At 38.1% G+C, this 13856-nt stretch overlaps 1 protein-coding gene across 3 annotated transcripts in view; it reads left to right on the forward strand.

The window, feature by feature from the left end:
• LOC138181567 (RNA-binding protein fusilli-like) overlaps window positions 1–13856 on the forward strand; it is a 28997-nt gene that overhangs the window by 11604 nt on the left and 3537 nt on the right. The window contains exons 4-11 of one of the 3 annotated variants that reach the window (XM_069116494.1): window positions 1001–1090; window positions 3052–3106; window positions 3185–3295; window positions 3700–3970; window positions 4041–4256; window positions 4333–4560; window positions 4650–4851; window positions 6971–7208. In XM_069116494.1, coding sequence (XP_068972595.1) covers window positions 1001–1090; window positions 3052–3106; window positions 3185–3295; window positions 3700–3970; window positions 4041–4256; window positions 4333–4560; window positions 4650–4851; window positions 6971–7110 — 1313 coding nt within the window. In that variant the 3' untranslated portion in view covers window positions 7111–7208. Of the gene's footprint in view, window positions 1–1000; window positions 1091–3051; window positions 3107–3184; window positions 3296–3699; window positions 3971–4040; window positions 4257–4332; window positions 4561–4649; window positions 5985–6970; window positions 7209–13567; window positions 13771–13856 lie in introns of those variants that run through there. The other 2 variants (XM_069116492.1, XM_069116491.1) reach the window with 2 other exon arrangements.

The raw sequence follows: 13856 nt of genomic DNA on the forward strand, positions 1-13856 counted from the left end.
TATCCATAAGTGAGATTTAATCCAAAAAGGGAAATAATCTTTCGTAATGCAGATGGCTACCTGCCGTGAATCTAATAAATTCTGAATATTAAGCGCGAGTCGAGACTACGACGGTATTATCGTATGTATGGCGAGTCTGTCGTTAATAAAACAAAACCACCTGTGGCTGACGGGGATACAATATAGACAAATATCGATCGATCTCAGTGTCGTGTCGCTATCGATCGACAATTTTGATTTGCATTATCCGTATCAATCGGCGATTTCTTAAAATATTTCAATTAGAAATAAGTATGAAATTATGTGACTCGGAAATACCGTGGCGCGGGTTACTCTAATCCTTTATCTATACGGTTTTCCATCCTCGTGAAAATCTTCGAACTTTATAAACAAAGATTAAATAATTTCTCCTCGTATCACAGAGGATTTTATTCAATTATTACGATTAGTTAGACACCCTGTGTTTGTTTTTGATTTTTTCAAATTTGAGATGAAGACAGATGAAATCAAAATCAAGTACTGCCAATATCAGTCGAATAACTTAAGAAAGTCCCACCAAGTAATCAAGGCAGTCTTATCACGCGCAGAACACGGTTTAAAGGTCATGCTTGCGAAGATATTGGCAACAGCCCGGCGACGACCAACTGAGATATGTGAATAATTATGCGCGTAACAACTTTGTTCGATTTCTCGTCATTTTCAACAGGCTCGCATCCTCCTCGCGTGAATCTGAAAATTTCTGTTTCTCGTAGAAACCTATGACTTATCAGTATATGATATTTTCGTGATATTTTTGTCTAATCTATATCATTTTAATCAGGTAGATTAGAAATAACAATCGTATCACGAGTTAATTTACAATTTTCATAGCAACTCGATATCTCGATACATGTCGGACGTTTACGTAAAGGCGATTATTGCAATCTACGTTTCGTGTTATCGGTACATGAATTATTGTTATGTTAAAGCTGAAAATTTATCCTTGACTGGCGAATATCAGATTTTGGCCTACCGTTAGATACCGAGAACGAGTTCTATGTGCATGAAATACAAGATATGATCTGTGTAATACAGAGGATGATAAAAGATGGTAAGTCGTCGACTAAGGAATCTTTGTGAATTTTTCGAGTTCAAGTGCAACATGCAACTCGCAATAAGAAAAAAGATAAGAACAAAATATCTAATTTATTTTCACCACTGATAATATGAGTTTTTTTTCTTTTATTTTTCTTCTAATTAACGAACCAATCTGACGAAGAAAAAAAAGTAGCTTTTAATTATTTCTCAACAAAGATTAAGGTTCACGTACGATACGTCCTATCTTTCGTGAACTATACACACAAGTGAAGAACATACTTATACCTCGTATTATTTACACACATAGTAAATGTAGTTTGGTGCCTAGTTACGATCATGTAAATTTTTCATTAATCCTGAAAGTATTGTAGATAATCACGATTTTGGAGATTAATGCAATTCTGTTTTTAAGTTACTTTACAGTGGCACGTGGCTATATCAGAAGTCTTTCCCTTTTTATCCATAATAAACAAGGCCACGAAATTATTCAAGGTGATATTTTTTTGAAGAAGTTGCGAGTTCCTTCTATGATATGTCATACCGTATGCAAAAAAATATTTTGCGTGTCTCGACCTTAAGAAAAGCTCGGCTATTTTCAACTGATTAATGTAATTGTACATAACATAATGAAATGTTGAATGGCATGCAACCATGATATATGAATCGATACGACTTTGAAATTCTATATTTTTTCACTGGTAATTGAAGTTACCTTATGAACTGTACGTTTTCCTGTATTACAGAATATTTATAGCTTAATACGAAATTATAAAGCGTATCGAAAGACAAATGTATTTAATAACTTTTACAAACAGTCCACACTGTATAAGTGAAATGAAAGCTGTATGAAAGTTGCATTTTTTGTATATTCATACTGTAGATATGGCGGTCACTGCATAATATTATTCGAAATCGTTTCGTTTCAAATTTTACTTACATAGCTTCGGTTGCGTTGTACGCAAACGAAGAAATGCCAGTAAGAGCAAACGTGAAACGGACAGAAAGAGAGAATAAAAAGATAGCACGAACCGGGCGACAGAGTAGTGTATACGTTCAAATCCATACATTTGGCCCCTTATATGTGTTCACGGTTTACGAGTGCGGGTCAAGCTGTGTAATGCTATAAGCAGTGACGGTCATAATATACTCCTTATCACAATGGTGCTCAACTCAAACTGACTTTAATTTTCAATCTTGTAAGTACATGTCACGTGCCACTGTGACAAGTGCGTGCGTGTGTAATAAGCAACGACTGCCTATTAGTTGTTTCAAGGCACGATCGCACGCATTTATTTTGCAAATGTTTGACGCTTGTTGTACCTTTCGTGGAATTCTGTATTGTGTCATCCGTAAACATCGGATCGCGAAGAAAATTTTCTTTCTCTCTTCATTGTATCGTACTTCCGGTTTGAAGAAATATTTTATGGAGGGGTACGAATTATGATGGAAGAAAAGTTTCGATTCATGAGATATGAAAAGACTTCGAAAGACTGCTGACACGTTGCACCGAGTAGGCAAATCGAAAATGAGCATTTTGCTCAAGCTTGAGAAATCGGAGACAAACTTGTCGGTGTAGGATTACAAAGAAAACGCAGATGGTAGGCAGTTGGTGACACCGGAACGATAGTTACATTTTTCGCGGGAGAATTCATTTTTCCGGTTTTAATCATACATGCCTAATAAAAACTTCTCTTACGCATATTAAAATTTATCGATGATCTACTTTTTTGAGTCAAACGAATATATCGGATAAATTTTAATGAATTTAAATCCTCGTATGTCGAATGTTATAATCGTATTTTGGATCAATGCGAATCATGGTTATAATCGATGCATAAGCGTCATTGATTTCTAAGGTTAATCATTGTTTTATTCCTTTTTTTGTTGTTTGGAGTGTTATCAGAATGCGTTCAATCATTCACTTCAATGTATATTTGCATTTTCATGGTTTTCATTATATTGCTTTTATTACAGGTCACGTCTTCCAAAATCCTGAAACAGTTAATATTGTTTTAGAACCTGGTATATGGTGAGTTATCTTTGATATGTAATTTTTTCTTCTTATCAGTGAAACGTATATTACTAATCCTACGATGTCCTTCCATAGCTCAAAAGATGAAGAAGTTGACAATGGCTGTGTAGTAAGAGCTAGAGGTCTTCCTTGGCAATCATCGGACCAGGACATAGCAAAATTTTTTCGTGGCCTAAATGTTGCCAAGTAAGTGAAATTTATGAATAATAGACTTAAGGTCGAAGATCTTGATAAAGTACATTGTAATAACTGTCATGGTATTTGCACACAAGCCACTTGGATCCATATAACAAAGGTAAAGATTTATATTCAATATGTAAATGCGAATATGGATGATTATGTGAGTTTTCAAATGCTAGTGTTTACTTTCTAAAAAGTAGTGTAAGCAACGGTTTAATATATTTTTTTGTTATTTATTTTTCTCATACGCAATGATAAATACTATCTCAGGTCATGAATCTTGCGTGCTATATAAATATATGCCAATGATTCTCAAAATTACAATCATAATCCATATAATTTGTATGTTTATTCTGTTCTAAGCATGTAAACGGTACATTAGCTTTTATTATAAAAATATCGTCTTACAGGGGTGGTGTAGCTCTGTGTTTAAGTCCTATGGGAAGACGTAACGGAGAAGCACTAGTACGATTTGTTAACAAAGAACATAGAGACATGGCGTTAAAAAGACACAAACACCATATGGGTGGAAGGTACATAGAAGTATACAAGGCATCTGGAGAGGATTTTGTTGGCGTTGCTGGAGGAACTAGCGGGGAAGCTCATGCATTTTTATCTAGAGGAGCTCAAGTTATCGTTAGAATGAGAGGCCTGCCTTATGATTGTGTTGCTAAACAAGTGGTACGTATAAAGAGTTAATCGCATGGTCTATCGTTATTTCTGTTCTCATTTTATGCGTTACTTTTCACAGTTGGACTTCTTTTTGTCAGGGCAAAAGCCCTGTCATGTATTGGATGGAGAAGATGGAGTTTTATTTGTGAAGAAGCCGGATGGTAGGGCAACTGGAGACGCGTTTGTTCTTTTTGCTAAGGAAGAAGACGCAGTGAAGGCCTTAAGTAAACACAGAGATTGCATTGGTAGCCGGTATATAGAACTTTTTCGAAGTACGATTGCCGAGGTGCAACAGGTAAATAGAAATCACGCGGGCAGAAAAATAAGGAAAGGAGGTAAACACACGTGAATATTGATTTGGTGACTTACAGGTTTTGAATAGAGCGATTGATCCGAAACAGATCGTACTTCCAACGCCGCCTATTCCACAACTTCCTCCCATACTTCCACAACATATTATCACGTCTGGCACGCGTAAAGATTGCGTTAGATTGCGCGGTCTTCCATACGAAGCTCTTGTCGAACACATCCTCGAGTTCATGGGCGAACATTCTAAGAATATTGTCTACCAGGGTGTTCATATGGTTTACAATGCTCAAGTACGTACACGCGTTCCTCCTTCTGTGTCGTAACTACGTTCGATTCTTTGGAAATCAGTAACCGATGTACATTCTGTTCGTTCGTTCAGGGTCAGCCATCCGGCGAAGCGTTTATTCAAATGGACAGCGAAAGTTCGGCGTACGCATGCGCGTCGCAGCGACATCATCGGTATATGATATACGGCAAGAAACAGCGATACATCGAAGTATTCCAGTGCAGTGGGGATGACATGAATCTGGTATTGACAGGTGCAGTAACTCCAGCGTCAACCAAGGCTCTGCTATCACCCGGTACGTTGACCACACAAACTCCTGCAACTTTGACACATCCGCCTCCGCCGACGCCGGTACCGGTACCGGTACCGACGGCGCAACCCCCCCTCTGGGACATTCACGCGTTAGTACAGGCTCAAGCCCAAGCACAAGTGCAGGCTCAAGCTCAAGCTCAGGTTCAAGCGCAGGCAATCCGAAATCAAGACTTTTGGCTAATGGCTCTAGCCTCGAATCCACCACCTACCTCTACCACTCCTGCTTCCCCAACTTCGTCAGCTACGACTAAGACGCTCGCTCTACCGGGACCGAATCCTCAGCATCAGATTCCTGCCTATGCAATGGCACCTCCCGCAGCAGCCGCCGCCGCCGCGGCTGCTGCGGCGCTTCACGCTCAACAACCCGCGCCGGCGCCCTTCTTACTTTTTAACGTACCCTCTCGAATCCCTATTTTACGTGCACCGGCACCGCATGGTCTCCTGACACCTATCGTTCAGGCTGCGCCCATTAATCCGGCCGCTATAATGGGACTGAAGAGAACTTGGGAAACCGCTTTCCCACCCGATACATCAAGCACAGTCGCGAAACGTGCCGCGTGGCACACACCAGCGACCGCATTTCACGCGCAAGCTCCAGCCGCGGCACCGGGCTTGCCTTATCCTGCTCAATTTTATCCTCAGATTTGATAGGTTAAGCCGCTAGTATCGATGATAATCGTTCTAAACACAGCGGACGAACGATGTGTCTTCTTCTTAATGCATCTCTCCTCTATGTACTTTTCTACATTGTAGGTTGGATTTGAACAAGAATCGATCGGCCAATATGGACCAATAATTATTCGTTCCTTCGTACGTTTCTCGTAGTCGTTGCAACGAGAGGTTGTGATTTTGAGACATTTACTTGCCGCGCGAGTGACGGGCAAATTTATTCCAGTTGCATCGTTACTGCGTGAAAGAGCGTTGTACGATTACTACGATGGACGATTTATTCTTCTACGAATATATACGATACATGCTATTGTGTCCAAGGCTACTATTTACAGACGACATTCCGCATGATATTCTGTGCAAACCTTCTTTTCATATTATTGTGTTATTTTAGAGTCAGTTATTTTAGAGATCGTTTGCCCTCGAATTAAAGATATATAAATATATATTCCTTTTACTAGAGATATATACATATATATTTAATCATTATATATATGTACATGTATATATCTATATATGCATGTGTATATATATATATCTATATATGCATATATATATATATATCTATATATGCATGTATATATCTATATATATATATATATATATAATCGTTTCAGAGATGGTTTTTTTTTGATACTTAATTGAGCAGCAGTACTTAGAGTGTTTTTCTTTATGTCATTTCCTTACACGACGTATGAGTTTTTCGATGGTCGCGTTACATGGGCCAGAATATATCGTCAGGAAGTGACTGTGTATCTTTCTCTTTCTCTTTGTTATACGTGTTCTTGTACTTTATAGGAGTTGTTCTTTCAATTTGTCGTATATGACATGTGCTTAGTAAAGTGCCTTAAAACGTGAATCATGAATTATGAACTGTTCGCCTTAGGACGTAATTTCATTTCTTTCGTAGATTTCGGAATTTATACGCGCATGTAAATATATACAGATAATAGATTTATATATATATATATATATGTATATATAAATATATATATATATATATATATTAACAGAAATTGAAATATAAACGCAGACATATACATATATATAAATATATATATAAGAATGATTTATATATTTTGCTAGAAATATTTTTATTAGGGATATAAGTAAATGGACATTCCATCCAATGTTATCGGTTTTTAAGCTCTAATTCACGCAGAGTAGCTTCTTCTTTACGCGGCATCTACTTTACGCACGTCCATGTTTAGGATAAAAATTCTTTTCATTTTCTTTCTAAGCAAGAGCCTGAAGTTACATTGCAGTTTCACATCAAAACGATATTATTTCGATTGCAATTGCAATGCGCGCGAGCTTCCTGAGCCAGTCGATTCGACGTGACCGATAAGAAAAGTCCCACGACGAGATTCACAAATCCATTTCTAGCCCTCGCCACATTCCTAAGAGAACTTGCTTTTCTCTGTGCCGCGTAGAGGACATTTCGAGCTCGAAACAGGAAAACCAATCGAGGCAATATGCTCGGTCACGTTGCGCTTTTACGCGAACGTTCCGCGGTGGTGCAAATACGTTCGTCGATTGGATTAGTTGTGTAAACATTACGAGAGTTTGGTGAACGGTACGTAAAGCACGAAGAAGAAAAGAATGTATATTAGACAACGGTAGTGTTATTGGCACCGTAAGTATTCCCTCTTGATCGTAGAAATTTTATTCGTTCTCATAGCTCGATTTTCAAATAAAATACGAAATTTATATCTGAAAACCAAACGTAGAACGGGCGAAACGTTGCACAAGACTTGTCATCTTATGTCATAAGAATGATAATGGGGCCAAAGGGAATAGTAAACCAATGTCCAAATATTATTCTGCATGATAATTTAATCCTGATTAAAACAGACGAACGTTTCTCACTTAAAAAGAAGAAAAAAGAAAAATAAATAAAAACATAAGATAAAATAAAAGAAATTAGTAAAAAGGAGGAAAATATAAATCTTCGTGCTATATTATATATTACCTAGGAGTCGTAGCTAGTGATGTTTTTAACTTGGTGTCGGCGGTGTATACCTTCTTCTCGATGCTCTTCTAATATTTTTGTGATACCGTAGAATTGGTGGAACGATTGGAGGAAAAGGCGTGTCGAGGGGCCTGACATCGAGCGTACGTGGAAAGTTCGTATCCCGTAGAAATAAACGACGATCGATATTTTTACTGCCATTACGAAACAGCTTTTTTTCCAGAATAGTCCACGTGATCGCGAAGCTCGCCGTAGCCTTTCGTCCTTCGCTACTACTCTTTATTATGGTTTTTCTGTATGCTCGATCTCGGTGTTACCGCGGAGCAACGTGAAGTGCTGTCCAGTGATTACACAGATTTTTTCTTGCCACGTTTCTCTATACGTTTTCTCCTTCTCCTTTTTTTTTTTTTTTTTTTTGTTTATTTTTTTACATGCACTTATATATACATATACAGATAACGTAGAGCGTGAATTAACGATTCTATGAACCATGGAAACGGCACGAGACGCGCACGATGATCGTTCTTATTGCTCCAAAGTATAAAGTCCACTGGCATAGAAATGACTGGTTTGCATGTCGTGGTTTTGTGGAGGGACGTGCATACAAGTACCTGTAATATCCTTCTTCGTTACCTATCGTTTACGACGAGACGACAGACTTACGTAACGGGTTGAGTTACTTTTTTTCTGTTTTTTTTTCCCCCTAATGCGTAATTACGTTCATTATATATTAGTCGGTTTTTTCTCTTCCCCTTCCAAAACTTTGCTTCCCTCTCCGACCCTTTCCATAATTGTCGCATTCCTTTCCATATCATAACGCACATAGACTATCTGATAATACATCTTGTGACAGTTCCCAGCCCCCCTGCCCCCCACCTCGTACGTATCTTTACACGTAATCCTATAATTCTCGCACAACGTCTCCCTCTGTTTGACAGGATACGGTAGCGTATTACATAGAACTGAGTAGTACCTTTGGTATACACCTAGTCTTGTTTTGTTGTTACAATTGCAGTGCAAAGTGTGTACGACGTTCGACGAATACTTTGCAAGCTGGTTCGCACGTGTGTAAGCGAATAGAGATTGTTTGTCCGTGGAATAAAAACATTGTCAAGTATCGATATAGTGGCTGAAACTGTAAAGAGACGAACATGTACTTTGGTACTCGGGTCGTGCACATTTTACATTCCAATCTTACTGATGTAACTCGAGAATCGGGATATAGTCTGCCGATATTATTTATGTCGGGCTTCCTGAGTCTGCTTTTATATAGCATTAATAGACATCTTAGAGATTTGAACGGAGCGACGCGAAACGGACCAATTTGATTTTACTCTCAGAGTCGTTTCTATGGATCTAAGGATATACAGATGCAGTAATTTATAGATCAGGGGAATGATATTTGATTTGGGGAGAAGGGAGTCGGCCGTGTCTAAATTTCATTGGTCGATTTGATCGTAAAAATGATTAATGACAGATTGATACAGAGATATTCGAATTCGTACTAAAAAGAGACGAAGATTGTTTATAAATTCCATCGGTTAGAATTTTCCAGAGAATTTATTATTTCAAATAGCGAATGCATCGAATGCATTGCCTATATTGATTGATAATATCTTGGAAAAGACCAGAAATTTCTCCGATAGAAACGAGTCGCGATTTACGTCCCTTAGATCCATAGTCGTTTCCTCGACTTCTTACATTTACGTAGTCTCCATTTCGCGTCGCTGCTGTGGAGGCGCATCTTGGTGTGTTTTTAAAACGCGAATAATCAAGAAATGTATCCGTCGGGAGTGTCGAGAAGTTTCCAAGCTTCCCGCATACTTGAATCTTGCTTACGGTATCGGTACAATGTTTCGTTAACTGGGCAAAATTTGAAACTACCATTGGCCACTGATAGTAATTGAATTCGTACAGACGTACGTAAGAATTTCTCGACACGCTCGACACGCTCGACACTCGCAGAGATTCCTCTACTAGATATACATACCGAATAGTTACGACTATCGATAACTGCGGCTGTATCGGTGTACGAGAGATGCGCCTTCTCGTAAGAAGGACACATGCGTGCATCAAATGGACAATGTTATGCGTTAACAGGCCAGAAGCGGCTAGGAGGATTGCTATTGTAAGTTATGCCAATCAGAGACACAGAGTCTTCGAAGGGTCGAGTCCAACAGCGACAACGCCACTTCTAACCATATTAAATAAAAATAAGTTTCATCCTTTCGTCAACCTGTTAACCGGAGAAGTCGTATTAGCTCGTTACTTCGATATCGTAATTTCTATGTTCCTTATCGCGTTTAGCGCGTTGTCTCATTTCTGTTTGAATTAAATTGTACCATGTTTATATTTGAAAGAACTGAAATTAATCAGTTTTCCTTAACGTTTAAGTTCGTAATTATAGAAGTTTCCGGTTAGAGGATGATCCGGTTAACGACTTGATTTTAATCGATCGTCATTTGTTATGTACGTATCAACGCAAGAGCAATCCATTTCCTACGTGTCAGAGAACCGCTCGATGCTATTACTGCATAATGTCGTCCGACTGTGTATTACCTGCCATTGGCTTTCGCTGGGCACTCACACGAGCCGTATTATACACGTTATCCGCGGGGTACCAAAGGGGAGAGCAAGATTAGTGGGAGAGCGTGAGAGGGAACGAAAGGAGAAGGGATAAAGAACGAGCGTGAAAAGGAAACGTAGCATTTTTTATTTTAGATTATTGTTATTATTATTATTATTATTATTATTATTATTATTATTATTATTACTACTACTACTACTACTACTATTATTATTATCATCATCATCATTATCATTATTATCATCATCATCATCCTCATTATTATTACTATCATTATCATTATTTTTGTCATTATTATTATTATTATTATTATTATTACTATTATTATTATTATTATTATTATTGACCATTATTATTATTAATATTATTATTATTATTATTATTATTAGTATTAGTATTATTATCATCATCATTATCATTATTAATTTACTATTATTATCGTTCCAAGTACTAACTCCAAAGCTCGTCACCATCAAAGGTCGTGGCATAATAATATCTTTTTCTCTCTCTCATTATGCGTTGAATGTGTTGTCTCTGGCATTTTGTGATCCGCTAACTTGGTGACTGACAGTGTGTCGTCCTCCCCACCCCTTTGCAAGTTTACATTTTTGACTAATCGTCGTGAATAGTTATTATCATTGTCAGTACGTCACTATCGTCGCTATTATTCGGAGGCTGAGACTAAAACAGTATAATAAGCGGCACGTTCATTGTTAATTATTCATTTAGACTTTCTTATGGGCTATTCAGGTGAAACATGGATCGGACTCTCGCTCCACTCTAGATCTTTTTTCTCCCTTTTCTTTTATGACGAATCCTAGTTAATCGATCGGCGTTCTTGTTGTATCGATTTCGAACAAGATGAAATTTAATTAAATTCGATCTAGAAAGATTGGAAATTGAAAGACTGACGAAAAGGACGAGAGTCTCCGGAGTTATCACCGAGAAATAGACCACTCTAATCATACCTTACGAATTTTCACGGCTAATCGTGATTGTCCTGGCGAAAGTTAATTAATAATTACGACGCGGTACCAGCTTCACGCGTATTGTTCGCGATGTAACAAAAAACGGGACGAGTTCATCACTGTACGACGCTTCTTCTCTTTTTTTTTTCTCAAGCCCCACCCGAATTACGAAAGAACGTTTTTTCCCCGATTGCGTTTTATCTATACTGGGATATAGGACACACATAGACACATATAGAAACCAACAAGAAATACACAGGATACACGAAATGCAACAGGCACACGTAAACGTTAGAAAACATACACATAAAACACAAACAGACAGGATTTTATACCAATCTTTTTTTTAACCCTTGTATACACACTTTTTTTCTGTATATCAACGATTATATCGATGGTGAATCGATCATGTTTAATAAATGTGCCTTGTGGACATACATATCTTTTTGCTTGCCGGGTTGGTGGACTCTTACCCTGATTATATTACCTCGCCTGGTGGTGGTAATTTTCGTAGACACTAGTGTTTAATCTAGTCGTTACTATTTTTCTTGTTTTATTATTAATAAATAACAGTTAAGAAATTTCTTTCTTACAATGCAAGGATTTAGCAATATCGCCTAGATCGTAGAGGTCGATACGAAGGAATTATTTGTGGTATAAAATGGTATTTTGAAATCTTCTTGTGGTAATCTGTGAAAATTACGACCACCATTATCCTGTTACGTTCTATACATTTTTTTTCACTGGGCTCGCAGGTATCTTTGGTGTCTACAGATCAAGTTGGAGATTTCTGTGTCGTAATTTTTCCTCCTCTCTCTCTCTCTCTCTCTCTCTCTCTCTATCTCTCTTCCCCTCTCTCCTTTTACTTTTTCTTTATTTCCATTGGTTCACGTACAGGTTCTTCCTCTCTTCCTCTGTTGCTCTGTTTTATCTCCTCTGATCCCTGGGTCGATCCATCTTCTGTTCCCCATTTTCAAAGGACGCGAGAGTCACGACCTTCGAAGGGCGATAAGTATTTTCATGTCGACCTTTAACATCGCGTTGAGCAAGCCTGTGATTAGATCTAACATCGTAGTCTAATTTAAGACTTGCTCGCTTTTGGTTAGACACGCGTATTTATATTTTCTTTAAGTTTTTAAATTTCGTTCGTTCTCCTTCTGTTTTAACTAATTTTAACGTAATCCATTCCGATTTTCCTTGACTTTCGTTCAGACCGAGCAACTTCCTTGCTCTATATTCCTTATATTCCTTCTATATTCCTCGATTCCCCGGTCTTGTCTCTTTCTTTTTTCTGCAAATGCCTCGATGCGATACGAATCCACACAGATCTAAAAAGAAAAAAGAGAAAAAAAAAAGAAAAAATACAGATTCGATCGATCGAATATTAAAGAAAGCTTGAGAGACGAGAAAAGTTGAGAAACGTTAAATAAAATTGAATTTGAACAATATTTTGTTATCTGAAACGAGGGTCGCACGCAAAAAGGCTTCTACTATATTGGGGAAGAGAGGGAGAGAGGAAGGAAGGAAGAGAGAGAGAGAGAGAGAGAGAGAGATAGAGAGAATGAGAAAGGGAGAGTGAATTTTGGTGATTTGGCAGAGGGGCGAAATCGCAAGTTGGTGCTACATATATATAAAACATACGTATATATCGTGTTACAATGGTGCAGTGTCGATTGCTGTTTGGTAGCGGGATCTACAAATACTAACTTCTGTGCTTCCAGGTAGGCCAAGTCCAAATCATTATTCCTTTGGATGATGTGCTTTTGTACGATCCGAGCGAATACACGAAGTAAAAATCCTGCCGAAGAGAATCAAATGAAAATCAAACGAGAAATATTGTTTCTTATAGGAAAAGTTTCGCACGGACCGTAGAAAATCGTCAAATTAATCGTGAAATCGTGCAGGTTGCGGGCACGCGTGAATAGAAAAGCAGATATGAAAGACTACAAGCTTGGAATCATAAAATTAGCGAAGCAAATAATCAGTATATTCAGATATTCTGCACGATGTCATCGACCACAGATCGCGGTGTGGTTAATAGTTGGGCACTCTTCTTACGTTTGTATATACATAGAATCTATGGGTGTTACGTCGAATTTTCTTATTTTTTAAATTTTTTATCGGAAAAGTTATTCACCGATTAATCCACGGAGCAAGTTGTCGCGATCAAAGTATTGTACGTGCTTGCTGCCGTAATATTTCAGGCTCGTATTGTTAATTAACTGAATGAAGTAGTCCGAAACAAAGCGATTACATAAGAGGGTTCTTTTAACTTTCTTTTTTCTTACGTAGTTACGTTTTCTAGGATCTCAAAGTTTCTCTTTCGCGCAAGCAGAGGAATTTTCAGATCATTAATGTAAATCTCATTCATAGCACCGATCAAAAATGCGATTTCCTGTTTACGTGATTATCCAACTTTTGAACGGTGATGCAGTTGACATAACGTTATTTGTCGGATAAACTTGATCCAACGTTGATTGTCTTCCTTTTGTTTTCGATATAGGAGGCACGATGTTGCCACCACCACCAGTCGCGATATTTCCACCTGCTGCTGCAATGCTACCGCGTGGACCACCACAGTTTGCAGCACCTTATCCGCCTCCAATTTTCTATTGGCCCTATCCTTCACCGCCTGTTAGTCCAACCAATTATTATAATCCAGCGAACGTCGGTGGGATCGCAGCGATTCCTCAACAGGCAGCTTTGGTAAGTATTCTCAGCAATTTTGAAGAGAGAAAGGTTCTTCGATATATCGCTGTTAATTACGACAATTGCGAAAATTGCATTTCCAG

Source organism: Bombus flavifrons, chromosome 7 (genome assembly GCF_040668555.2).
Source record: "Bombus flavifrons isolate JBK064 chromosome 7, iyBomFlav1_principal, whole genome shotgun sequence".
In the NCBI taxonomy this organism is placed as follows: Eukaryota; Metazoa; Arthropoda; class Insecta; order Hymenoptera; family Apidae; genus Bombus; species Bombus flavifrons.